Below are 16,141 nucleotides of genomic sequence, written 5' to 3'. Positions count from 1 at the left end.
TGGTGTTACCCTGTTAGTACTCCCAACACAGTCCAGACATGCAGCCTTGGTGCTGGACTCGCCTCCTGCAGTCTCTCCCCCCCCTCCTCCTGATAAGACGCAGATAGCAGAAGTCCTCCAAGGCCTGTGATTTCTCTCATTATGCTGACACAACAACTTCAATGCCACAGCCTCAAGTCTCACAGTGCTGTCACAATAATGATAAGTGGTTCCAGACTGATATATAGTCCTGTTTACTATCGGGGTTATCTAATGCAAACACATAATGGTTGAAGTTGTTTTAAAGAGATTTGTTTTGGCTCCTTACGGTGCAGCTTGTGTTGGGTTTGATCACACATATCTTACTTACTAATGTTTGAGCACTGAACAGCTGTTTTTATACATTCCAGTTGGTTTGTTGGTCCAACATTGTCATGTTCTTCCAGAAATTGAAAGACTTTGGTGACCTGATATAAGACTGAATAACTTTGTTTCTTCTTTTTACCCTTCTTTATTCAGTCTGATATCATATGCATGTTTACCAATTTCTGTTTGGGAGAGGGTTATTTTGAGCGTCGCACCGGTCCGAAACTGATATTGGATATCAGGTCCATACTGACTCAAATACTTGGATACACCTCAAGTTAACAAAAGTCCACTGATGAAAGGCTGCTTTTTGATCTGGGTAACCACACAAGTTTCTTCTGAGGCTACCCTCAGGCCAAATGTTTACAGTCTCATGTGGGCATATTGACTATACATAAAAGACTAAATATCTGTTGTTGTTTTTTTTAAACCTATTTGATTGAAAAATTAGGTCAAAATCTGCTGGCATGTTTGATGCACAAATTTTGGTACAAGTATTAAGGATTGTATTCAGAGCCAGAGAAAGAATCCCTGCGGCTCTGCAGATAACGTTTCTACACATGTACTTCAGCTAAGTGTTAAATCAGCTTGCACACATTGTTAGCATTCCAGCAGATACTTGCTGCACTTCTGGCTTACAGCTGCAGGGGTGGGAAGCAACTACAGCAACTGAGGTTCAAAAAGGTACATTCTTCTGATATTTGCTATCTTATAAGTGTTTTTGGAATTTCACCAGAGGGAGAGAATGATGAGAATTAGCTTTGAAGGCGAGGAACTGGATTTTTCGAGAGTCTTAGACCGGCTGGGAAACTGAGGAAGAATGAATAACATCTCAACCTCTTCGTTGTCAAAATACCATCGAGCAAAGCATTCAGTTCTAAGAGTTACTACGTAGAAATACCCTGGAACTGGACTTAATTTTGACTGAAAAAATAACCTGCAACAAAACTGAAACTGAAATATGTTTTTTTATTTTAGTACCAAGGCTTACTTCTCTTTCTCGACTTGTTTCCACTGCCTTCAAGTCTGTGCTTTAATATGTATTATGCATTAGGGCTGGGCAATATATCGATATCATATCGATATATGAGGCTATCGTCTTAAATTTCGGATATCGTAATATGGCACATGTGTTTGTCTTTTCCTCATTTAAAAGGCTGCATTACAGTAAGGTGATGTGATATTCTGAACTTACCAAACTCTTCTAGCTGTTCTATTAGTTGCCTTTACCCACTTAGTCATTATATCCACATTATTGGTGATTATTTATCAAAGCTGTTAATATTTTGTGAAAGCACCGATAGTCAATGATAGTTATGATGGGGTACATGTTGGTAATGTGTGATAGTCTTCAACCTGGATCCAAATCAAACGAATGAGTCATTCAGTTCATCTTGACATAAAGTCAGCGCTGTCTTTTTTTTATTGGTGTGTGTTGAAGCTGGGTCATCGGCAAAAGTACACACAGATGAGTCCAGGGCAAGGTACACACACACACACACAGGCCCAAGGGTCATCTGCCTCGAGTGTGTGTATTAGTGTGTGTGTGTGTGTGTGTGTGTGTGTGTGTGCGTGTGTGTGTGTATGTGTGTATTTTCAGGAGACTCATCACATCTGGTATTTGCTTTTCAGAGGAGGAAGGTGTTACATCATCAAACTTTCCTCCTCCTCCTTTTACCTCCGAAGTTTAAACCTCTGATCATTAAGGGTTAAAACAGACATCCTACTTCACTTTACCGAAGAATTGCACACCCGAGAGGACATTCCTTCCTCCTCTTTCAAACTCCCAGACCGGTAATTTAAGTGCTAACTACCAACACAGCTGTCGAGGCTTTTATTGTGAAGCCTTGTCACTTGCCACTCCGCCTGGTAACTAGTTTTTTTAGGGAAGAGGTCGACCCCTTTCCTTCAGACTGAAATATCTGAACAATGATTGGATAGATTGCAATTACATTTTGTACAGCCATTAATGATCCCCAGAGGATGAATCCTACTGACTTTGGTGATCCTCTGACTTTACCTGTAGCCCACCACGAGGTTGACAATTGTTGTTTTGAGTGAAAAAGCAGATGAATTGGCATTGAAATTTGGTGCACACATTCATGTCCCCCTCAGGATGAATTGTAACAACTCTGGTGATCCCTTCACCTTTCTTTGTCCAATACTTTTATTTATTTATAACCAAATAGTTTGGCGACTTTCCTTCATCAGTATTTCTCTGATTTAAATAAGACATATTAAATGCATAGCAAAGCTTCTCAAAGGGCTGTCTCTCTTTGGATGGCACAGGATTTCTGTGTGCAACACCGATGTTTTGCCAGAACTCGAGCGATATTCACTCTGCATTTCCTCCTCCGTCTGCAGACTTCGTTGTGGCTTCATTAAAAGATTACAATCTGCACTTTCAGCGATGTTTTCAACGTGTTGCATGGGGAAGAAAAATATGAGAATAGCCTCTTTGTTATTGTCACGGCTCCTTTAGAGTAGTTACTGATACTTGCCCTAGTTCCAGTTTAAGCTCCCAGTTTTCCCATTGAGGCTTCAGGTTCTGTTTCCCAGCTGGAGAGTGTTGAGTTACATTCAACCCCAAATAACACCTCTCTGTTAGGCTGCAAAGACAAAGAGGTTTCTGTTGTGTGTGTGTGTGTGTGTGTGTGTGTGTGTGTGTGTGTGTGATGAGTTACGCCCGACCAGTGACCGATCCTGCAGCCCGGTCTCCATCACATTTTCTTCTTTCAACCACAACCACACACTCCCACTGCAGAAATGACAGGGAGCGTATACAGATCCTCACTATATGCGTCTGTTGGTGTGGTTCTGCAAAGTTGGACCTCTCCCATTTCCTTTTCTTAAACAAGATGAGGCTTTATTCCTTTCTGTGTAAAAGTCTGACGCTGTGAATTACCCGTGGTGGGCTACAACTTGAGCCCCTGTTTTTGTCTGTATTTGTTTTCATTTTGGCAAATTAGCATAATTAAAAGTATGCCGAATTAGCTATCACCGGATAAAAAAAAAAAAGATGTTTCTCAGCCAAGTTCCGCAGTGTCTTTTGTCTAGGATTTCCGAGCAGATTTATGGATATTCATTTCCGATGGACTCAGAAAAGTATGACATTTTTATACGCAAATTGTGACAGTTGGGCTCCAAGGTTTTTAAAGTAACTGAATTGCCTCAATGAGCTGCTGCTACAATTACATGGTGATGTCAAAGGTCATGTAAACCCACAAAATATGGTTTCGGTTTTTTTTAAAGATGGGTTATGTATGTAATTACCCCTCCCTAAAACTACACCCTCTTTCTCTTTTACCATTATGATGTTTTTCTTCTCTGAAACTTAAAAAAAAACAGAATTGTACAAAATATCCTCATAATATGAACCAGTAAATACTAAAGATCTTTTAGCTTCTAGATAAGCGAGTTATAACAGATTCAGGGCCATACTTCTGTTTATTGTACAAAAATAAACTTAATTTTAGTTGTAGGAAGAAATTTGAAACTTGAAAATAATGGTCACTTTTAGTGAGTTAATTGCATTATAATTACTGTCATTGCAGCAAAACCCACAACTGTCAGCGTCTGAAAAGGTTTAATAATATCAGCAGCACAGTTTGACGTATACAATGGCTCTTGGTAACTGTAGTAACTGTAGTGATGTGGTTACCAGGAGACATGGCGGGGTGTACTGTAATGTTTGCCCATGATGTGATGGGTTTTGGCACATGCATATTCACATTGGCTAAAATATGGAAATGGATCCATTCGCTGGATAAATGTGTAAAATGTTTATCTTCCCCTCCTTGAGTAGATTCATGGCCTGCAGTCGGTGTTTGCGTCACACACACACACACACACACACACACACACACACACACACACACCCAGGCCTGAAACCGGCCTTATAGGGCAGCATGAGGTGGCAGGAGTGTGCTGCTGTGTTTATGGAGTTAGGAGGTCATTTCACTGAATGTGTGTATGTTTGTGTGTGATAGAAAGTGCTTGAAGCCTCTCGGCCTGTAATTGAATCCACATGTTTGCCGTTTGGCCGTCCACCCTTCTCCTGTTTCCTCCATCTTGATTTCACTCCGTCTTTATCCATAGGCCTATGTCCCTACATCTTTTGTCATTCCTCTTTTGTCTGATGTTACCTAACTTGCCTAACTTTGTGTGAACTAGATTTTCTTTTCTTTCCTTCCCTTTCCTTTTCTTTCCTTTCCTTTCCTTCTTTCCTTCCTTTTCCTTTCCTTTTTATCCTTTCCTCTCTTCTCCTTTCCTTACTTTTTTGTCCTTTCCTTTTTTTCAAATTTAATTTTCTTACCTAGTTTCTTTCCTATTCTTCCTTCCTTCTTTCCTTTCCTTGCATTGTTCTATTTGCTTTGCTTGCATTGTTCCTTTCCTTTTTTTCCTTTCCTTCTTTCCTTCTTTCTTTCATTTTCCTTCCTTTTCCTTTCATTCCATTCCTTTTCTCTCATTTCCTTCCTTCTTTATCATTTCCTTTTCTTGCTTTTCTTTTATTTCCTTTTTCTTTGCATCGTTTCTTTCTTTTGTGTCCTTTTTTTCCTTTCCTCTTCTCAGTCAATGTCACAGTTTCATGCGTGTTTGATTTAAATTGTTTATCCCCTCCTCGTTGGCTGAGCCCAGACTTGTCCCATATGGCCAATATTTCATTGGACACATTCAGCGTATTCTGCCCGGCAACAGAATTTGAACAGCTGAAGTTACATCAGAAAATATTTTAACATTGGGGGGGCGATGAGTTCGAGTAAGGACAGGACTTTCATTCTGTAGTTTTTATGTGAATGTCAGACATTTACATCATAAGATTGTACCGTTCCAATGATTAGTTAACTCTTACTCGTATTAGACTTATTTAAATATTGTGTTACTTAACGTGGTGAGAGTTGTTCACTTATTTCTACTAAAAGTGAACTTTTCTTAGAACAGAGGACTGTTAGTCGGACAGAGCAAGACATTTGTCAACAAATTGTGACGAACATTTGTCACTTTTTACTAATATTTTGTTGACGACAATCAAGAAAATATATGTGAAATATAAGCTAGTGATGATTTGCTGGCCGCTCAACAGTAATTAGAGGGATCTTTCTACCAGTTTCATGCTCGCTAATGTTCACACAGGAACTGTATGTCAGTATATTATCAACACATCACCTGCAGGGCCTTTTGTTTATGTTCGTCACAACACCTGAATATGGAGGACACAACATCTGAACGCTCAGCTTGTTGAGGGATGGAACAAAAAGATAAAGAGCAGGAAAGAAGAATGCAGCAGCGGGAATGTAGTGGAGGAGGACGAAGGGGGGGATGAAAAAGGAGGGCTTGTCTGTAAACTTTTTCACCACACTGAGATTCACACACGCACACACACAGAAAGAGAAACAGTGATTGGAAACAGTGAAAGACAAGTTTATAATTGGCTGCTTCAGTGTTCCCTGAGGGAGAGCAGAGGAAAACTTCAAGGAAAGGTGGCAATAAAAAGATCTAGCAGTCTATAATTACAAGGACGGCTGTCACAGACTCTAACTGAGTGGCTTTATATAATTATCTTGTCTGTCTCCTCGACTCTTCTGGCTTCAAATTGATATTTTATGCTTGCATTAAATAAGATATTCATAGTGTTTTCTTCCTCCTTTGTGCAGCACTTCTCCGAGCTCCTCGACGATCTGTCCCAGGATGCTTTGCTGGGCCAGCTGCTCAGCGACCCCTTCCTGTCCGGGGTGAGAGGCGGAGTGGAGGCCATGGAGGGGGAGGACGGAAGCGACCTGTCCCCATCTTCCCCTCTCCCCCCACACATCACGGCCGAGCACAGCTACTCGCTCTGCGGGGACAGCCGCCCACAGTCGCCCCTGTCGCACCTGACCGGAGAGCAAGGCAGCGACGCCGGTGAGACGCAGATCATTATAGTAGCTTAATAATACAAGTTAAAGATATTGCTGTGTAACTGACATTACTGACTGTATAAGTTTGCTGATTTCAGTGGTGGAAAGTATATTTACTCAAGTACTGTTAAGTACAATGCTTAGGTACCTGTACTTTACTTGAGTGTTTCCATTTGATTTCACTTTATACACTTAGACTTGTTTACTCCTCTGCATGTATCAAACAGATAAAGCTTCTTGTTACTTTACAAAATATGATGAATATAACCTGATAAAATACCAAATATTGTTAAAGGACAATTCCGGCGCAAAATGAACCTAGGGGTTAATAACACATGTGTACCGAGTCGACCGTTCTCTGGGATATGTTTTGATGGTAATCAAATGCGTCTCTAGCTTGAAACAAGCTAGCGCGAACCGCTGATTAGCTTAACGCTAGGCTTTCGGGGCACTGGTAGAGTAAAAATAAATCGCTATTTTATACCACTAACAAGGCTCAAAATAGCACCACACTTCCACGGTAGCATAATGAGGGTCCCTACATGTAAACCAAAGCATTGAGAACTTTGTAAGTGTACAGACAGTTTATTAAAAAGATAGATTATAAAGACATTACCTTCGGGTATACAGGTGGTTCGACTGGTCGAGACTGTTTTCCCAAGATGGCGCCTGCCTGTATACCCGAAGGTAATATAAAATAGCGATTTATTTTTACTCTACCAGTGCCCCGAAAGCTTAGCGTTAAGCTAATCAGCGGTTCGCGCTAGCTTGTTTCAAGCTACAAACACATTTGATTACCATCAAAACATATCCCAGAGAACGGTCGTCTCGGTACACATGTGTTATTAACCCCTAGGTTAATTTTGCGCCAGAATTGTCCTTTAAAGATTAAAACCAGTGGTTTCAAACTTTTTGGCTTGTCCCCTACAAACTTCTCTTATACTTTGTACAATCCATGCATTTTTACCCGTGCATTTATTTTTACATTATTCTTTCTCTTTAAATATGTGTATATATAATATATATGCACACCACAAATTCACCACAAATTCAGTAAACCGAGAAGGAACACAGTCAAATGTATCTACCAACCAAAATCACTTAATACAATGTAAGTGAATGGCAGTGTGCAGGATTTCTTCTCATTTAAAAGATTATAAAGTGGAAATATTATTTTTTTTTAAAACATAGGCTATAGAACATCTGAGTCCTTTAAAATGGAGAGATGTATTTCAGATGTTGGTCGAGGCATAAAAATGTACAAAAAGGAGTCCAGTTAAAATCACAGAAACACTAACAGGAGTCCATGTTGCTTCTTGTGCAGCAGAGTCTGATGGGGACTCAGCTGATTGGCCCATGGAGCAGGAGGACGCCATTGACAGCATCCTGTGTGAGACTCCTTCCCTCCTCCCCAACCTCTCTCTCTCTCTGGCCTCCAGCGCAGGACCCCAGGCTCCTGAGGGCCCCGCTGTGGCCCCCGACGCTGCCGCCAGCCCAGCTCAGACCACAGTCAGCAGCCACAACCAAAGCAAAGGCCTCAAGGTGAGCGCTCAGGGTGATGATCAGGATGAAAATGGATATTTTTGGTGATTTCTTTTCACTGTTTGTAACCCTGTCTTCTTTCTACAGATCAAAGAGGAGAACATCATCCCCCAGATTAAACTGGAGCCTCATGAAGTGGACCAGTTTCTCAATCTTTCACCCAAAGGTCTGAATTTAAATGTTTCCCCCTCTCTTCCTCTTCCTCTTGCTGTTGCATGTCAGTTATCTAATGCTAGAAGGACCCCTGCTGGCCATTTGTTGTTACCTCATAATGTCCTCACACTGCAAAAAAGTTGATACTACAGTAGTTTATTTTAATGCTACTATCAGCAATAAGACTTTGAAGGGCAAAGGCATCTGTGTCCAGTTGCATAAAGCTTTTTTAATCAAGACTGTCATCAAAAAATGCACTTTGATGTCCTCTGAGAAAACCTCACTCAACAATCACTTCATATTTCATCCTGAAATACATTTGAATATGTTTTATTCTTAAAAAAGTCCCTCATAACAATCGTCTTTCAGGTCTGGAGTCACTGCAGATGCCTCCCACTCCTCCCAGTTCCCTCAGCAGTGACTCTGAGGGCAGTCAGAGCCCCGTCCACGCCCCACCCGGCCTGTCCTGCCCCACCTCCCCCACCAGCCCTCCTCCATCCCAGGCCGGTCTGAAGGTGTCGCCTCGCGCGGCTTCCTCGCTGTCCAACTCCCCTCTGCTCACCGCTGCTCATGTAAGTAACATCTGATGTCATTTCTATGTTAGTTTGCTTCTTTTTTTCTGCCCATCACTCAAAACATCTCACATTTTATTACATAGTAGTCAATATCGACGACGTTTCACTTGTTGTTCAGGTGCCACCGGAAATTCCGCCGGATGTCCGTCACCTATGGTTAACTGCTCCTCAGATCTCTGCAGGGTAAATCCAGACAGCTAGCTAGACTATCTGTCCAATCTGAGTTTTCTGTTGCAAGACTGAAAACTGTTGAACGTCCACATGTTCCACCAAAACAAGTTCCTTCCCGAGGCTATTTTGCAGTGGTGCCGTTGCTCTGTCCGGCGCTTAGCTCCGCCCAAGACGATTGTGATTGGTTTAAAGAAATGTCAATAAACCAGAGCACGTTTTTCTCCCATCCCGGAATGCTGTGTGGACTAGCCAGACCCTCCTCTGCAGCGCTGTGGAGGAAGGTCTGGCAATGCGAGACTAATTACATATAAACAGCCAAAACAGCTATTAATATTATGTTCCAACATGAGACGTCCACTTATTTAGAGTTATTTACCGGCTAATAATAAACTGTATTTCAGTAAACCATCTTCCATCTTCACATTGAGAACTGGCTTCAATAAAACATTTTCTGGGTCATAACGATTGAATTTCTCTTTTTGTGTGTGTAGAAGCTGCAGGGGTCGGGCCCATTGATGCTGACGGAGGAGGAGCGTCGTACGCTGGTGGCTGAAGGTTACCCAGTCCCCACCAAACTGCCGCTCACCAAATCTGAGGAGAAGGCGCTGAAAAAGATCCGCAGGAAGATCAAAAATAAGGTACAGACTGATATATCAGGCCAGTATATCGATAGCCATATTATTATTAATAAACAACAGAAACAAGTTCTCAATTACAGTCACTTAATGTGAATCAAATGTGGTGATACATTTTGATTCAATGGAGTTGCTGCTCTGATAAGAATAGAAGGGATGAAAAAAAGCAAATCATTGGGAGAGATATTGTCATTCAAGCACCTATCCTTAAGAAAGTGTGTAGAGTTAAAGCGTTGATTAAGGAAATACTCCGATGAAAGATTGAAACATGACATTTTTTACTGAAAGTAGTGACAGAAGAATCTAGTTTTCACAAACGTCCCTCTTCTGTGTGCACCTGTTTTTATCAACCCTGACATGAATAGATTATAGGAGGTCATGTTTTAAAAAATAAAGCTGAATAAAACCTCAATACTGGTTGAACTCTGTAACACGACATGAGGTAAACACACATGCTTCTTCTTCTCTAAATGTATTTTTCTTTGTTTTAGATTTCGGCTCAGGAGAGTCGCAGGAAGAAGAAAGAGTACATGGACGCTCTGGAGAAGAAGTAAGTCCTCTTCTTCTTTATTCTATCATCATAGCACAGAGACTGGGACATTCAAATAACTATCGCTCTGTAAAAAAACACATTGGCTTTTGCTGCTTTTGTTGCTTTTCTGCTCATTTCATTTATTAATGTCTCGTTTGGATTTACTGCAACTCCATTACTGATATATATATATATATATATATATATATATATATATATATATTATATATATTTTTGTTTTAACATTTTTTTTATTATTGTTTATCTCAAACAATCAACAATGTTGCAAAAAAAAATAAAAAATTAAAGCCCCAAAATTCAAACGCAAACAATCAGAATTTACCAAAGACAAAAAAATAAATAATAAAAAAGTATAAGTTTGAGAAGGAGCAGGCAGAAGCAAATAGCTTATTAGATCCTGCCCCTACTTCACAATATCATATTATTACAAAACAAATAGATATGCAAATACAGCAAATACAATCTTTCAGGTCTCATTCCTATGTTTCGGTCTATTCTTTTCTGTATTGGTCAAGTATTGATTTGTTTAATGTATTTTTGAACTTAATGATATTATATATTTACAGATGTAGCTCTTTTTAGATCCAGACTCAAAACTTATTTATTTAGAATGGCTTTTAGTAAGTAGTAGTTGTGATAATTTCCCTCTCCCCTTCCTGTTTCTATGTAACCTTTTCTGATTTTACCGTTTTCTACCTTTCATTCTTTTTATTGTATGTTATGTTGTTTTATTCTTGGTTCTTGATGTAAAGCACTTTGGATACCTCCTGGTTGCTGTAAAGTGCTATATAAATAAATGTTGATTGATTGAAATATATTATTGTAAGGTTGAAATGAGGCTTTGTGCGTGTGCATAGAATAAAATCGAGAGAAATTTTGTCAGCTACAAAAACGGCAACTACAAATGTAATGAGAAACAAATTAGATATTTAAAAAAAAAAATCTGAAATATATGCATCTAGTCATGCTACTGTAGATAGATAAATAGGAAATGTCCAGTCACTGATCCTGGAGTACTCCTGTCTGACCACAGGGTGGAGACCTGCTCCAACGAAAACAACGAGCTGCGCAGGAAAGTGGAAACTCTGGAGTGTACCAACAAGTAAGAACGACACAGTCGATGTACACAGATTATACACACATACATATTAATACACTCACTGCACATGTGATTGACTTCGTATAAAGGTCCTGAAACGTGTTTTAGACTCTCCACCCATTAAATTCAAGTAGTTCTGATTTTGGAGTAAGAAGAGGTTCAGGTAACAAAAAGATTGTTTAATAGCTAGAGAGCATCTATATATTCCTACATATCTGTATCATATCAATAAAATACATGTAGTAATAATTATAGTAGTTATTAATAATCATTTTATCTTGTTTTCTTGCACGCAAACAGCCTCAGGTAACACTACAACGCAGTGGTGGAAAGTACATTTACTCAAGTACTGTTTAAGTACAATTTTGAGGTACTTGTACTTTACTTAAGTGAATCCAATTTATACTTATATTTCACTACATTTCAGAGGGAAATGTTGTTTTTCACTTTATTAATTGAACTGCTAGAGTTACTTTGACTTTACATACAAAACATATGCTCAGCTTATTAATTATGATGCATTGTTATCGATTAAAGGTCCACATAACCTCACAGCTGTTTTAAGTTACGTTGCTGATAAGACCGATTCAGGTTGGAGTTGTACTTTATCATTATCTATTTATTGTACTTAACAATGATAACGTTGTATATTGCCCCACATTTAAAATAACAGTAGAGCTGCTGAAGTGTTACTATTTAATTATCTTGTGTACAAATTATTATCTTGTGCACATAAGATAAAAAAAAAAAAAAAAGTTATCTTTTGGGACCTCGAAGGCTGCATAATGACAAAACACTCTGAAACACTCTGAAAAGAGCCATTTTGCATTGTGAGTACTTTTACTTTTGATACTTTAAAGGTGCTCTAAGCGATGTTGGGTGACGTTACTTCTTGTTGACGTTCGAAGTATTTTCAAACAAAACGAGGCTAGCTTGCCCCTCCCTCCTCCTCATCCCGTCCCCTCCCCCTCCCTTCCGTCGCACTAACCCCCCAACCCCCACCCCCAAATCCTTCTTGTCGGTTATTGGCTGGAACACTGTTTGTTATGTTTGGTGGTGCAGGTTGCCCAGTTTGTTTTTGTTAGCGTTTGTGGAGCCTGGGCTGTCTACAGAGATCCCGTTTTTTTACAGTGTGTTCAGGGGACAGGCAGCTAGCGGATAGTGAGGAGATGTTTGCTGTATGTGACAAAAAATGTTGTAGCCTAAAAAACGTGTTACGTCGCTTAGAGCACCTTTAATTTTTGCTGGTAATGCTTTTACTCAAGTAGAATTTCAAATGCAGGACTTCTTTTTTCCACCACTGCCACGTCTCTGTACTCTGAGATTAATGTAACTATTTTTTGTTGTTGTTGCTTGTGACCTCTCTTTTCCTGACTGATTCACCTGACCACTTTTAGTTTTTAGAAAGAGACGAGAACTCTTTATAGATTCTGCCAGTGGTGTATGAAGGTAAATATGGTGCAAAAAGGGAGAGCTTGTAGAATACAATGTGAGAACTTGCAGAACAAAAAATCTGAACTTGTATGTTAAAATTTGCACTTGTAAAAATTTAATTTGCACTTGTAAAAATAAAATTTGCACTTGTAAAAAATATTCACACACATGTGATCTGAATTTGAAGTCATACAAAGAAAAAAAACATGAGAGCTTGTAAAAAAAATCTGAACTTGTAAGTTGAAATTTGCACTTGTAGAAAATGTTCACACACCTGTATTCTGAATGTGAAGTTACAGAAAAAATATTCACAAATGTGTAGATTGATATTTACATGAACACAATGACAGCTGCAAACTTATAATGCAACATTTACTCGTATACTTTTTTTTTTTACTCTGGTTCATTTTCCATCACAACCACAACTCAGTGATTACAACCTCTGGAATCTGTCACTGCAACTTCACATATGTGCTCTCTCGCATCACAAAGTGGCCAATCTGCGCACCTCGACTTTCACAACACTCTTGACGATACATTTGGTGCAAAACTAATTTGTACCTGTGGACTTAGGCTGTGGAGCTCTGAGCTAACAGAACGGGAAAAGCAGGGTTTCTATCGCCAGATGAGGGACAACTCTGTCCCGCTTATTTATGTAGCATGGAAACTTGGTGGAATAGCATGCTAGTGTTAGCTAACTATCAGCCAGCCCGCTTCTAAATAAATACCTTTTAATTGTCTAAACATTTTTAACAGTCAAACTAAAACACTGGCGGTGAGCTCCACGGCCTGCAGCCGCAGACGGACCGTCATCAGTGGGGATCGACCAGCGTAGCAACACTGCTTTTGCCAGAAAGCTTCGCTGCCGACCTCGACCTGCAGTCGGAGCTCCAGCGGGACACGGAGAGCCCCACATCCGGTAGCAGCGGCCCATCCCCCGGCCATGACCAGAGCTTGCTTTGCTGATGTTGTGCATCCCTGCTAAGAATTGCACCCGCTTGGGCAGAAACAATAATTTCTGCTGAATTCACTGCTGCCGAAAATTGCATCTAGGTAGCAAGGAAATGCTACTACAGAGTCTGATAAAACATTGATGTCTCTAAACCTTCTAAAATCCTAATCATTATTGATGAACATGACAACGAGATTTACTATTGCCTAGTTTTTAAACAGTACTTTGCCTTATAAAATCATTATTTTCCCTAGTGGATGCAATTCTCGGCAGGGATGCGAAACTTGGCACCTGTTACCCACTGATGACGGTCCGTCTGCGGCTGCAGGCCGTGGAGCTCACAGCCAGTGTTTTAGTTTGACTGTTAAAAATGTTTAGACAATTAAAAGGTATTTATTTAGAAGCGGGCTGGCTGCTAGTTAGCTAACGCTAGCATGCTATTCCACCAAGTTTCCATGCTACATAAATAAGCGGGACAGAGTTGTCCCTCATCTGGCGATAGAAACCCTGCTTTTCCCGTTCTATTAGCTCAGAGCTCCACAGCCTAAATCCACAGGTACAAATTAGTTTTGCACCAAATGTATCGTCAAGAGTGTTGTGAAAGTCGAGGTGCGCAGATTGGCCACTTTGTGATGCGAGAGAGCACATATGTGAAGTTGCAGTGACAGATTCCAGAGGTTGTAATCACTGAGTTGTGGTTGTGATGGAAAATGAACCAGAGTAAAAAAAAAAAAAGTATACGAGTAAATGTTGCATTATAAGTTTGCAGCTGTCATTGGTTCATGTAAATATCAATCTACACATTTGTGAATATTTTTTCTGTAACTTCACATTCAGAATACAGGTGTGTGAACATTTTCTACAAGTGCAAATTTCAACTTACAAGTTCAGATTTTTTTTACAAGCTCTCATGTTTTTTTTCTTTGTATGACTTCAAATTCAGATCACGTGTGTGAATATTTTTTACAAGTGCAAATTTTATTTTTACAAGTGCAAATTAAATTTTTACAAGTGCAAATTTTAACATACAAGTTCAGATTTTTTTGTTCTGCAAGTTCTCACATTGTATTCTACAAGCTCTCCCTTTTTGCACCATATTTACCTTCATAGTGGTGACACAGATGTGCGAGCTGCAGGAAAGGTCTCAGTCACAATGATTCAACAGTGGTGGTGACAATCAAAACACCAGGAAGTTAAACAAGGGAGGATTCAGTTCTGAAAATGAAAATGTCACTCTGAATCCAACTCTGTCGCATCCTCTGGGATTTTACTTTCAAACTTTAATATACCATTTTTACTTTTTACAATCCTTTTAAAGGATTTGTTTTTATCACACATGGTGTAGCTGAGAGGATCAGGGAGGGAGGATGTGTAAGGAAACATTGAATTTTATTATTGAATCAAAAGCTCCCTGTAGATCTGTTCAAAAGCAATTTTGCACCCATGCATAATCATGAGGCTATTTGAATGTAAAATGCTCAAGCTGCTTCAATTTAGACTGTGTTGTTCGCTCTTGTTCTGCATGGATGAACTGTGTGTGTGTGTGTGTGTGTGTGTGTGTGTGTGTGTGTGTGTGTGTGTGTGGGGTGCACCCAGTGAGTGCAGTGTATACATCTGACTGGAACAGATGTTTTGGGTCTTGTTTTCCACTCAGTGGTTAAAGTGGGCTTTCTGTCTGAAAGTTAAATGAACCAGTTGTGTGTGTGTGTGTGTGTGTGTGTGTGTTTAGTGTGTGTTGATGCTGGTGCAACTGGACAGTGTGTATGTCTTGTTAAGCTGCCCTTTTAACGAAGCAAACAACGGAACAAATCCTCTGACTGATGCTGAATAAAAGACATTAACTCTGAACAGTTTTGTTCCTGTTTATACGCCTTGTTTTATTTACATATTAAGAGCGGTGAAAGAAGATCTTTTACTTACAGTGAAGTAATACTCTGCTACAAGTAAAATCATTCAGAATGTTAGTTACTGTAAGTAAAAGAACAAAAAATATTAGCATCAAAATATATTTAAAGTACCAGAACTAGTCATCATAATGCAGAATGGCCCATTTTGGAATCATATATATTAATATACGATTATATATTTTGTATTATTAATCTGAATCTGCAAAGTAACGTTATCAAATAATTGTAGTGGAGTAAAAGCTACAATATTTCCCTCTGAATTGTAGTGGAATATCAGTATAACGTAGCAGAAAATGGAAATACTCAAGTAAAGTAAAAGTAACTAAATTAACTTACCTTACACCACTGCATATTAATTATATATATATATATATATATATATATATATATATATATATATATAATATGTATATGTGTATGTATATATGTATATATATATATATATGTATACATATATATATATGTATATATGTATGTGTGTATATATATATATATATATATAAGATGGTGGTGTATAGCAATGGAAAATGTAGATCTTTTACTAGAGGAAAAGTGCTTTGACAAAACTGCGAAAAATATTTACATCAAAATTAGTCAATTCTTGCACAGAAGCACCAACTAGTACTCCACATTTGAAGTTGTTGTAGACTGTTGTTTTGTGTGTCTCTAACCTGTGTGTGTGTGTGTGTGTGTGTGTGTGTGTGTGTGTGTGTCTAACCTGTGTGTGTGCTTCCTCCCCAGGTCTCTGCTACAGCAGCTGCAGTCTCTGCAGGCGGTGGTGGCCGGCAAAGTCCCCAAGTCCTGCAGGATGGCAGGCACCCAGACATCATCATGCCTAATGGTACTACTGTGTGTGTGTGTGTGTGTGTGTGTGTGTGTGT

At 39.4% G+C, this 16,141-nt stretch overlaps 1 protein-coding gene across 2 annotated transcripts in view; it reads left to right on the top strand.

Moving 5' to 3' along the window:
• Window positions 1-16,141, top strand: part of creb3l2 (cAMP responsive element binding protein 3-like 2) — a 31,398-nt gene that overhangs the window by 11,913 nt on the left and 3,344 nt on the right. Inside the window, exons 2-9 of one of the 2 annotated variants that reach the window (XM_031313420.2) lie at window positions 6,000-6,243; window positions 7,567-7,781; window positions 7,869-7,947; window positions 8,304-8,506; window positions 9,172-9,318; window positions 9,807-9,865; window positions 10,902-10,970; window positions 16,002-16,101. In XM_031313420.2, the coding sequence (XP_031169280.1) occupies window positions 6,000-6,243; window positions 7,567-7,781; window positions 7,869-7,947; window positions 8,304-8,506; window positions 9,172-9,318; window positions 9,807-9,865; window positions 10,902-10,970; window positions 16,002-16,101 (1,116 nt within the window). Of the gene's footprint in view, window positions 1-5,999; window positions 6,244-7,563; window positions 7,782-7,868; window positions 7,948-8,303; window positions 8,507-9,171; window positions 9,319-9,806; window positions 9,866-10,901; window positions 10,971-16,001; window positions 16,102-16,141 lie in introns of both variants that reach the window. The other variant, XM_031313419.2, reaches the window with a different exon arrangement.

This window comes from Sander lucioperca, chromosome 20 (assembly GCF_008315115.2).
Source record: "Sander lucioperca isolate FBNREF2018 chromosome 20, SLUC_FBN_1.2, whole genome shotgun sequence".
Classification (NCBI taxonomy): Eukaryota; Metazoa; Chordata; class Actinopteri; order Perciformes; family Percidae; genus Sander; species Sander lucioperca.
The sequence above is the reverse complement of the archived record's forward strand: the minus strand, read 5'-3'. Positions and strand labels throughout refer to the sequence as shown.